Raw genomic sequence first — 12,054 nt, forward strand, 5'->3', positions numbered from 1 at the left:
GGATAAGACGATTGGAGATAAGAAACTGTCGGAAACCTTCAATAGCCGGTTTCAATGGTTTCTGTGAACACCTACAACAAGTTTAATGGTAAATCAGATACAAAAAACAAAAAACAAAAAAAAAGAAGTGACCAAATGAATACAAAGGCAATAGTTAATTACCCACATAAGTCATTTTCCTGTTAAACACGTTACTGGTTTGACCTCAAATTTGGTACCCATTTTGAACTTTTAGCATGGTTCTAAAAAGCGTGTCATGGCGTGAGGCGTGGTGTAACCGTTACGAAAACGTCCGAGGCGGGTGTGTTAAGCGTGGCGCCCAAATAACGTGTCAAGGCGCACCTTATCGCGTTATGGCGCAAGTTTTTTTTGTTTTTTTTTTATGGGGCCTAAAATAATTGAGTTTTTGTTAACTTTTTATATTAAATACTAATATAACACTTCTAAAAACTTGATATACTTGATAAAATTCAATAATTATATGATTTATCTCTTTTAATATATATATAAATTAGTCACGCCTTGAAAAACGTCATGGCTTGTCAAAGCTTGTCATGGCTTAACTTTAACCTTGCCGTCAAAACACGCCTTGCGTTATTTAGAACCTTGAATTTTAGAAAGAAGAATCTAAGAAAAGGAAAGTATTTTTTGAACTTTTAAAAACTAAAATAAAATAAATAAATAAAAATAATAATAATAAAAAACGTTACGTATGATGAAAATGTTGATTCAGCGGAAGGTATTTAAATGTTGATTTTAAATTTACCAAACACCCTAAATGCTTAACGATCAAAAGTCTTAATGGAACATTCCTTGAGATGAGAAAACTAAAAAAATATTTGTTTGATATTATCTAGATTAGAGAGCCAAAAAAAGCTGTTATAAATGTGTATTTATTTATTTATATCAGTTGTTACATAAACATCAACCATTTTAGAGTGATCTAGCAATAGATTTGAATTCAGACAAACAAGTGTGCAATATCTTTTGACGTTTTTGAAGAGACTCGCGTTCATTTTGTAGTACATCAATTGCTCCCGGGGCTACAAACATATCCATAAATTTTTCATCATTTACAGCGAATAAATCCAATCCAAGTGCCACCATTAGCCTTTCGCGACTATCCACATGAAAAAAAAAATTTATAAAAACATGACATTTATATAGGATAAAAACATGATACTTATAAAAACAAGTATATAGAAGCAACAAACAATAACATCGAAGAAAGTTTTAATGTTTTTGATGAAAATGTTGAAAAAAAGAACATTGTATTTATGGCTACCTACATAAAGGTAACATATGAAAGCATTAAAAGCTGTAAAGCTATGAATTATGTGATAGTATATGAATAAAGTTTTCAAGTTTTTGATGTATATCAAATAAAAACATGATATTTATGGCTACCCACATGGGGAAAAAAAATCAAGTCTATAATAAAAACATCTAGAATAGCATTAGAAGCTACAAATATCGAAAAAAGTTTTTAAGTTTCATATGTAAAAAAAAAAAAAAAAAAAAAACATTAGAAACATACCATGGGGTTAAAAAACCAGAATTCAACGCTGATGTCACACTTCGCTCAATCAAAACTTCACGAATTCGTGCAAAATGTTGTGAAGCGGATAAACAAATCTCAGAATACGAACAACCCGATCTCAAATTATTATTGTTACCATGAATCCTTGAAGGCCTTTTATAAATGTCATTTTCTTTTTTAATGACAAAATTATCATCAGATGGTTGGTCAGGCGAAGGGGTTTCAGGGATAGTCATGTAAGCTTCACGTGGGTCCACAAGTTTGCCAGGTGTCATGTCCTTATTGGGTATGTTTTCTTTTCTAGATGTTTTCGTTTTATGTTCTGATAATTCAAGAAATAATGTTGAATGTTGATATCTGTATGGAGTAATGGAATCGGTTTCATAACATATTTGAGAATATGAGCTTGTGACTGAATCGAGGTGATGGCGAACAAGTTGTTTGCATTCTTTTGAAAGATTGTGTATGAAAGAATTGTACGAGTGTCTTAAAGCGGCGTGAAATCCTACGTATCCCTCCATATCCACAATCTTTTTTGCATCTGTCAACAAAAAAAAACAGTCACACTCACAGTCATAGTCTTTTTTTCTGACGTGGATAGTCATGCCTCAAAAGTATCATGTGAAATTTTCAAGCTGTTAGATGTTTATCTAACAGGTTGGGCTGGGTTGAAATTTTCAACCTGTTTATATTGTTTAATATAAACAGGTTGAGTTGGGTTGGGTTGAGAAATTTTCAAATCTGTCTATCTCAACCCAACCAACCCTAAACCCTAAACCATAAAATTAAGGAGCTTACAATTAGCATGGGAGAGGTGATTTCTCTCAATGGCAAGATCAAAGAGGTTTCTCAACACAAAAGCAAGTCGTTCACAAGAAGTATCAAGCATTGGGGCAAGCCAAGATCGGGCAGCTGCCCGGGCAATCTCAGCAGCCGCCTCCACAATCCCTCTCCCGCCGCCTCTACCCGCATGAGCAAGTATTATATTCGCCACCTATCAAAACACATTCAAAATCATATTATCTAAAAAAAAAAAAATCACTCGTCTTTAAGTGAATTTTAGTTTTTTTTTTTTGCTACCTTCTCTCTTGAAACAGGAGGGCATTCGATTGAATATGTAGCACAACGAAACTCATGCATAACTCTTTCAAAAGCAGCACCACCATAAAGGCGAAGGGTAGCATTAGGTGGCTTTAAAGAAGTTGAAACACCAGGCCAACTTCCAATTCCACTTTCTGATCTTTCCTCTTCTGTTGTTTTTCCCCATTGCTCTGGGTCAGGATCCGCTGCTCCATCTATTAGTGATCCCTTCATCCAACATGTATTCAATCAAGATATATACAATAACAATACCATATTGGGGGTTAAGAGGGAGGTAAGATGTAGGCAACCTCTACCCAAGGGTAAATAGGTAAATACTGCATGGATATAGAAACAATGAAAGCAAATACTAACAATAAAGCGGGATAAATATTGTAAAGATACAAAAACAGTGAATGCAGATACTAGCAATAAAGCGGATAAATATTGTATGGATACAGAAACAGTGAAAGCAGATAAATATTGTATAGATACAAAAACAGTGAAAGCAGATACTAGCAATAAAGCAGATAAATATTGTATTGAACTATTGATACAAAAACGGTGAAAGCAGATACTAGCAATAAAGCAGATAACTATAATATGGAGATACAGAAACAGTGAAAGCAGATACTAGCAATAAAACAGATAAATATTGTATGGATACAAAAACAGTGAAAGCAGATACTAGCAATAAAGCAGATAAATATTGTATTGATACAAAATCCGTGAAAGCAGATACTAGTAATAAAGCAGATAACTATTATATGGAGATACAGAAACAGTGAAAGCAGATACTAGCAATAAAGCAGATAAATATTGTATGGATACAAAAACAGTGAAAGCAGATACTAGCAATGAAGCAGATAAATATTGTATTGATACAAAAACGGTGAAAGCAGATACTAGTAATAAAGCAGATAACTATTATATGGAGATACAGAAACAGTGAAAGCAGATACTAGCAATAAAGCAGATAACTATTGTATGGATATAGAAACAGTGAAAACAGATAAATATTGTATAAGCAGATACTAGCAATAAAGCAGATAAATAAAAAGTGAAAGCGGATACTATCAATAAAGCAGATAAATATTGTATGGATACAAAAACAGTGAAAGCAGATACTAGCAATAAAGCAGATAAATATTGAATTAGATACAGAAACAATGAAAGCAGATAAATATTGTATGGATACAGAAACAGTGAAAGCAGATACTAGCAATAAAGCAGATAAATTGTATGGATACTAGCAAAAAGGAGGAAGCAGATACTAGCTATACAAGTTGAAAGTTAATGAAGAACAACTTTATACCAAATGGTTGCAGATAGAAGATGCAAACAACATTGATGATCTACGAAGGTGAGCAACATCTGAAGTAGCTTGAATTTTGGAATCCATGGAGTTTAATTCAGTAGTGACTTCACTGCAACGTTGTTGAAGCAATGCCAAAGTTGCTGGAGCAGCTTCTTTATATCTCTTTTGAAGCTCAGATTCAAGGTAATCTTTAAGACATGAAAACCCAATTTGGGATTTATATTTTTCTTCATCAAATCCACCTTTCACAGAGTTTTGTAAATGGTGTAATACATCAAGATCCACTTGGGATATTTGGTGGCGAAATTCTTCATTTGAAACTGTTGATTTGTCTTTTGGTAGAGCTACAAAAAAGGGGCGTGTATTTTCTCCAAGGTAGCCACTTGCACTTAAGTAGCTATCCACTTCCCATCTTTCAGTGAATTCCTACAAGAATTATTACATTTTTTAAATCTGTATAATTGGTATATAGATTATAGATTAGCTTAGAAGGATTTTGAATGTTTGTGTATATACCCTGAGGCGATTATCAAATTTGGAGACAACAATTACAGTTCTTCGAAAAGTTGGATCAATTTCACGAATGGCATCAAGCCATAAAGATGAGCACCATTCCACACTACTTTGTTGAAGGAATACAAGGATTCTGTGTGGTGGGGTAGCTAATGACTTGACCATTGATAGGATTTCTTCTGGTGTGCTCTCTGGTTCACCTTTTTTGGCCTAACAATTACAGTTTCTTAAGTTATAAGGATCATAAACATGCATATAAATGTTGATGTTGATGTTGATTCAAAAACTTGTGATTATATTATATGTGTATTACCTTGAGAACAAATCCAGGAGTGTCGATAATTGTGAGATTAGGGCAATGGGCATATTCAGCTCGCATCACAATTGGCTTAGGAGAGACTGCAGTTTTAGTCTTCTTCAAGAGTGTATCTGTTCTTGATTTGATGGTGTCTGCAACTGCAGATGCTGACATGAGAGGAGTGCCATATTCCTCAGAATCCTCTTCCTGTTGTTTAAAGTGAAATTTGAGAATCAAACAAGAAATAACTGAAGTTACAAGCATATAGAAGCTGTTTCAAAGAAAAATGCTCCAATTTGACCTAACATTCAATCATAAACCCTAACTACAAATTAACTTTATGCTTAACACACGATCATATGCAATTGGGGGAAACTGGAACTGACCTGAAATCGACACCTAGGATCGAGAGCAGTAGGATCATGAACCATCTGAAGTATGAGAGGTCTACGGGTACCCATTTCGACCTCGCGAACGTTAAATCGGAATCCCAGAAGTGCTTCGAGAAGCGAGCTCTTTCCATCAGACTGACCTCCAATGGCTACAATCTCAGGAATTGGAAGCTTTTCTCCAAATGCAACTGCGGCAGCTTGAAGGCGATTGTAGGCTTCGAATCGTGCCTTGAAGGAAGACGACGATTCGGTGGTTTTCTGGTGAGAACGGTGGTGCTTCCTTGAAACAGATGAAGAAGAATTTTTATCGTTTAGTGTGGTTTTGGTTGGCGTTGTTAGGAAGCCATTGGAGGTCGCCATTGCAGAATGCAGAGAGCGGGAGGGAGAGTTGGATTCAGTTTGAATTGTTTGAATTTGGGACATGATAGCCGTTGTATAATAAAGGGTAAATTACACGGTCCTCATGCATATGTCAAAACGCATCTTTAGTCCTTATTTTCTAAAATTAACTCGGACGGTCCCTTGTTTTGTTTTTTCTTGCATGCATAGTCCCTATTGACATAAAATGACTATTTTGCTCTTAAAATTTTCTTTTTCAATTTTATTTTGTTTATTTATCATTTTTAGATTGAAAAAAAGAAAAATAAAATAAATATCTACACCCCCAATCCCTCCCTTTCCCTTCCCCAGCTCGTCTCCCTCTTTCTCACCCCTTCTTCCTCTATATTGATCCTACCACTAACATCGGTAAAGAACATCACCACCGGTCAACATTAACACCGCCACTGGTCGATGCCATCACCACCATAGCTCTTCTTCACAAACTTCCCTTCTGAAACCCATTTTAAACCATATCTGTAGCTTGATTTTTAGAGATGACAATGGAGTTTGAGAGGTTAAAACAGGAGCAGAAACCACAAGAAGAGGAGATTTTAGGTATGAACAAAAGACTTGAGGCGACGAAGCGGCGACCAAAACAAATTATGGCGGTTCTCTAAAGTAGCTATTAGCATTATCCGAAGCACTCTTTGATATCAAAATCCAAGCAGAAGAAACTGGTGATGGAGATGAAGAAATCAACGCATTGACAGCAACGTCTTGGACTACTTGTTCGTTCTCCATCTCTTGCTAGACGTAAGTAAGATTTCAGGGGAGATTCTTTCTCCTCTCCTCGAGATCCTCTACCTGTGATGGCGATGGAGGCTAGAATCGGAGCAAGAAGGTTCATCAAGCATTAGAAGTAAAACCCTAGGCAGCAACAGCGGCGATATCCGCAAGATCTCAGTATCAGAAAACCATATGGGATCTTTACGGTTGTGTGTAGCTTAAGTTATGGGGTTCGATTTTGAAAGTGAAACTAAAATTATTGCCGGAGAAGACGACCACCAGATGATGAGCACCAACAACACACTAAAGTGGATAGATGGGTTGGGTAAGTGAAGGGGGAGGAGTGGTGGTGAATATTTCTTTTTTAATTAAAAATAATAATAATAACATTAAATTAATTGGAAAAGAAATAGAAAAAGGGCATTATCGTCATTTTAGATCTGTCAAGGACTAGATGCGCAACAAAAATGTATATCAGGGACGAAAAGTACAAGTTTTATGCAAACGAGGGACGATCCAAGTTAATTTTTGAAAATAGGGACTAAACATGCTTTCTGACATGTACACGAGGGACGATTGGTGTAATTACCCTATAATAAAGATAGTAAGTGGGCCTAAAAAGCCCATTTCTATATGTATTGTTTTTCAACTTATATTTATTTGTGTGTATATATCATCTTATTTTTATTTTGATTATTATAATATTGTATTCATTTTTTAAGGAATTACGCTTAAAAAATCTATATAGTTATAAACATTCTATTTGATATTGATATATCTTAGTAAAACTCTAAAAGTAAAAGATAAGTGTCTTAAAAGGGGTTTATCAACCAAATAATACAAAACCTTGGTAGGTAACCGATTAGCATTCATTGCCATTTTTTTTTAATAATTCAAATAAATATATAGGGAAAAACCGAAAATGGCCTAAAAACTTTGAAACTTTTTAATAATTAACCCGTTAAGAAGCACATACATATCTCAATACTCAATAGTCAAATTCAATACAACCTTAGAGCAACTATACAAGCATGTGAAACTAGCCCATTGAGTTTGCATATTTTCCAAAACACCCGTTTGAGTTTAAAGGAATGCCCACATTTCACCCATTTTAAGTTTCAACTTTCAAAATATCGATCAAGCATCATCACTATGAAGATCATAGAAATCGTATGAGCTCAACTGCAAACTTTCCCTTCTTGGTTTCATTCACTTCTCCTATCTGTCCAAATGCAAAACACCAAGGTGATATTTAACAAAACCAAAAAAATATGTGTTGTTTCTTTTTTATTTAATAAACATATACATGTGTTTCTTTTTTGACCTAATACAGAAAAAACAACTTATTTTTCTTTCCATTTCCTCAAGTTTTTCATCATTGTCTTTTAAAATATCATTAATCCAGACAACATTTAGTAGGAAAAAGACAGTTTTGTGTTATCTAACCTTTAGTCTTCCTTTCCCACTTACAGATATCATGTCTCCACTTCTTATAGTTGTATTATTCTTCGACACAGTCACCCAATTCACACGCACATCCCCATCACTGAAACACAAGGCTCCAAAATTAATGCAAAAAAAAAAATTGATTTTTTTCAAATAATATTAAGAAAATTGTCATAAGTGTTGTACCTAATCAAGGCAACTAATTTTGATCTTGAAATCTTGAATCCTGCACTTGCTATGGCATCAATCCTCATAGAAGCTTCTACTGTTTTGAACGTTTTAGTCCTACAAAAAAGATCGAGTTTTATGTCAAGTTTATTACCCAAAAAATTTTAAAAAATAAAAATAGAAAAATACTATTTTTGTTAATGACCTTGGTGGTTCATATTCAAGGGCAATCAATGGCATCTTCTTACATGTAACGGGTACATTCCCAACCTACCATAGATAAAATTTATGTGAAATTGACCCTTATTTGATTATAAACTTATAACTTATTCCCTTAAATGTTGACTTTCAAAGTACATTCTCTAAAATATAAATTGACCAAAGTCCATTCCTTTGTTACCTTATCGAGTGACATGGTAAGGAAGTCAACTAATTCCTGAACAACAAGCACATGAGCTCCTTTTTCACCCTACAACCAAACAAAAAAAACAAATGGTTTTCAACAAATTATATGTATTTTTCTTTTTTTTCATCTTCACTTTTTGTTTTTCGTGTATATGCAAATTAAACTTATACAGTATAATAAGGGCAGTGGAGTAGTATAGGTCCTAGTTTATTTTTTAATTATTGTAGAGTACAATATTGACCTTGTGTGTTTTTCTCCTTTTTACTTTCAGCTTTATTGTTTTCAATCTTTTTACTGTTAGCTTTATTGTTTGTATCTTTTTACTGTCAGCTTTATTGTTTGTATCTTTTTACTGTCAGCTTTATTGTTTGTATCTTTTTACTGTCAGTTTTATTGTCTGTATCTTTTTACTGTCAGCTTTACTTTCTGTATCTTTTTACTATCAGCTTTATTGTTGTATCTTTTTAATGTCAGTTTTATTGTTTGTATCTTTTTACTGTAAGTAAAAGCTTTACTGTTTGTATCTTTTTACTGTCAGTTTTATTGTTTGTATCTTTTTACTGTAAGTAAAAGCTTTACTGTTTGTATCTTTTTAATGTCAGTTTTATTGTTTGTATCTTTTTACTGTCAGTAAAAGCTTTACTGTTTGTATCTTTTTACTGTCAGCTTTATTGTTGTATCTTTTTACTGTCGGTAAAAGCTTTCCTGTTTGTATCTTTTTACTGTCAGCTTTATTGTTTTTATCTGTTTTTCTAATATTACCTGCAAAAGAATGTCCCCTACTTTATCTCTTACAATCCCCGTGCCAAGAATAGAGCCAAGAAAGTCACCATGGGAACAAGGTTGAAACCCAAAGTTCCCCGAAATACTGAAAAAAAAATAACAAAAAGAAATCAATATATCAAAGATCTTTAAACCCAAAATTTGAATCTAAAATGTAAAAAAGACAAAAATAACCCTGAACCACCTTATCGCCGCCACAATGTCAGGCTCGGTTGTCAAAGCTTCCGGATGCCCAACTGACAGCCGACAACGTTCAGCCTCCGGGTAACCACCTTGAGAGAAAACCTTAACATCTGCTAACTTTTCTAAAATTACCATCGACTCCTTTAACACGGGTGGTGTGAGAAAATTTGTATAAAGAACTTCACGCCTTAATGATGCCCGTTTTGCCTAATACAAACCGAAATTTGAATCTATAAGAATCAAGAAATGGCATTTTTTTTCGTGTTTCGGGAAGCTTTAAAAGCAAAATTACCCTTTTACCCCTTGTCATGCATAGTTACCATTTCAAATATATGCTTCACTTCTTCATTTACAACTCCCTTCAGTAAAAACTCAGAGTCACCCTTTATAGCTTGTGCCACATGACATATACCAATAGTCCCTAAGTTGAAATACAAAAGGAATCAAGATTTAGGGGTTTGACCTTTCTGAGGTCAAATCTAGTATTTCTAAAATGCAAACTTTATAGGTGTTGTTACACATTTAACAGCAATTGTATCAATATTTTGAGTTCCTGTTGTAAACAGTAAGTAGCTAGAATTGTTTTCAAGAAAACTTCCGGAATTTGCATGTAATTTTGAAGTTAAATGGTGAAATGTTGGACTTTCAAAGTCAAAGGGTGATCAATTAATAAGTTTCAGTACGTATACATTAAACCCATGACTAATTAACATAAAATTAAGAAGAAAGCAAGTAAATTGGACAAATCGTGACACCAATTGCTAAATTTTGAGAAGGGATATGAGAATTATTATGAAACCTGAAGAAGTCAAAGGAGCATGGAATAAAGAGGGAGGAAACTTATGGTTGAGGAGTGTGAAATTAGGGCTAGGGATTATTTGAACGGCTCTTTTCAGAAACGGATGTGCCGCGGCGGCGAAGCTCATTGATACCATGGCCGTCGTATCTGCCTTCTGCCGGAATCTTGCTTATCGTGCCCGTTTGAGATCGAATGAACCGTTATTATCTTGAATTCGTGTTTGCTGCCACTCGTAAAGTTTGGCTCTTGAATCTTGGATTCGATAACCAAAAGATAATTAAAAAGATGGTCTTCTAAATTTTCAGTTTTAGCCTCAATTTTCTGGAAACTTTTTTTTTAACATTTCATTTTTCTTTTATTATTTTTTTTATTATTGAAAAACTTCATAAAAACTCAACAAATTTTCATCTAATGTTAAAAAAAAACACTATATTATTTTTCAAGTGCACTAAAACTCTTATATTTTCTAAAAGTCTTATTTAAGTCTTTTTTTTTTAGAAAAACCTAATCTATTTTCATCTAAACAATAAAAAAACGCTATATTATTTTTTTAGTACATCAAAACTCTTATACTTTTTGAAAAATTTTTAATCTAATGGATTATAACCATCAAAGTGTTAAAAATCGATTACCTTGCATTTTTTGCAATATAGGGTTTACCAAACTCAAAGCCTTAAATTAGACATTTTAATAAATATAAGGGTTTTAACATACAAAAAAGATAATATAGTGGTTTTTTAAGGATTTGATGAAAATGTGTTGGGTTTTTCTAAGGTTTTCCCTTTATTGTTTACATGTCATTATTTCTCTTATGTCTACATTCTTATCATGATATTTTCTTCCTCTGCCTATGATGAAAAAATATGTGTTTAGGTGGTTTGAGTATACCTCACAACCTAGAGTTTGTTTCTAGGTTGTGATGAGTATATCTCTCAACCTAGAGACGAATATGGGTCGGTTTTTGTTAAAACCGAACTTAAACCATAAAAGTTTATTTTTTCGGTTTCAAAACACATGGGGGTTGGTTTTTGTAAGATTGTGAGTTTTCGGTTTGAACTCATGGATTTGTGTGTTCATGGTTTATTGGGTTTTTGGGTTCAAACTCACTGAAAGTTCGTTGTTATAAAAGATAAATGGTATTGAATCCAACTTAAATACTAAAATAACTATTAACTAATACCTACCTAGAGTATTTTCATTTTTCTTAAACATAAAATATGTATAGTAAATAGAAATAATATTTAAAATATAATAAATATCAAATAATATATACGGTGGACCGGATTTTAACCTCATGGATCGGTTCGGCTTTGATGGTGAGTTTATAATAAAAAACTGAATGAACCAATAATATTGGTTTTTATAAAAATTTAATCCTACTCGGTTAGGTTTTCGATTTTTCGGTTTGAGTTTTGTCGGTATGGTTTTGGAGTTTGTAACTTCGAATAAGTTCTATGATCAAACGAGTGCTATCTCATCTTTTTTTATTGATTTCGTTGTTCTTAGAAATATATTGATTTTGATTGTTTGGAGCCACTAAAATGCACTTCTTTGTCATTTGTGATGTTTTTCTCATTTAAAATGTAATCGTCGATACAAATACATAATGATACTAGTATTTTAGGGTCTTTAAGTTTGAAGAACATAGAAGAGACATTTATGTTGGATGATTAAAAGGATAATGCCATAAAAGCCCTTAAGTTTGACAAACTTTAACGTTTTTAACCCAAGTACGATTTTTTGTGTGGAAAAGAACAAAAGTTAAGAAGCTTTTTTCCATTATTGGCATTTATTAGGTTACCCTAAGCTTAGTTGGTTACTTATTCTTACGTAGCTTCCAACATAGTCGTTAAACCCTTAATGGTGTTAACATGTCTCCCGCTTACATCCGTTATACATTGAGAACAATCATAATGAAAAGAGAGTTTAAGAGTAAGCAAACAGTTAAGTGATGACACTTCGGGTTCAATAATCGGTTATTCGGGTGTTGCATCTAGCTCGTATGTCTGTTAGGTGTGCGT

The 12,054-nt window shown here is 33.4% G+C and overlaps 2 protein-coding genes across 2 annotated transcripts; both read right to left on the reverse strand.

Moving 5' to 3' along the window:
- Positions 1-877: 877 nt before the first annotated feature.
- On the reverse strand, positions 878-5,535 carry LOC145141423 (dynamin-related protein 5A-like). Its single transcript, XM_079074718.1, has 8 exons — positions 5,136-5,535; positions 4,765-4,956; positions 4,455-4,661; positions 3,936-4,364; positions 2,621-2,848; positions 2,339-2,534; positions 1,538-2,081; positions 878-1,120 (listed from the first exon to the last, which is right to left on the reverse strand). Exons 1-8 carry the CDS (start codon positions 5,499-5,501, stop codon positions 934-936), a joined length of 2,349 nt encoding a protein of 782 aa, XP_078930844.1. The 5' UTR covers positions 5,502-5,535; the 3' UTR covers positions 878-933.
- A 1,636-nt stretch (positions 5,536-7,171) lies between these two features.
- On the reverse strand, positions 7,172-10,304 carry LOC145135783 (RNA-binding S4 domain-containing protein). Its single transcript, XM_079070000.1, has 9 exons — positions 10,034-10,304; positions 9,555-9,655; positions 9,236-9,441; positions 9,031-9,136; positions 8,263-8,331; positions 8,068-8,132; positions 7,881-7,979; positions 7,695-7,794; positions 7,172-7,470 (listed from the first exon to the last, which is right to left on the reverse strand). The coding sequence occupies exons 1-9, from the start codon at positions 10,167-10,169 to the stop codon at positions 7,408-7,410; spliced, it is 945 nt and encodes a 314-aa protein (XP_078926126.1). The 5' UTR covers positions 10,170-10,304; the 3' UTR covers positions 7,172-7,407.
- Between the last annotated feature and the right edge of the window lie 1,750 nt (positions 10,305-12,054).

The sequence above is a fragment of the Lactuca virosa genome, chromosome 9 (assembly GCF_052849685.1).
Source record: "Lactuca virosa cultivar CGN04683 chromosome 9, Lactuca_virosa_CGN04683_v6, whole genome shotgun sequence".
Taxonomy (NCBI): Eukaryota; Viridiplantae; Streptophyta; class Magnoliopsida; order Asterales; family Asteraceae; genus Lactuca; species Lactuca virosa.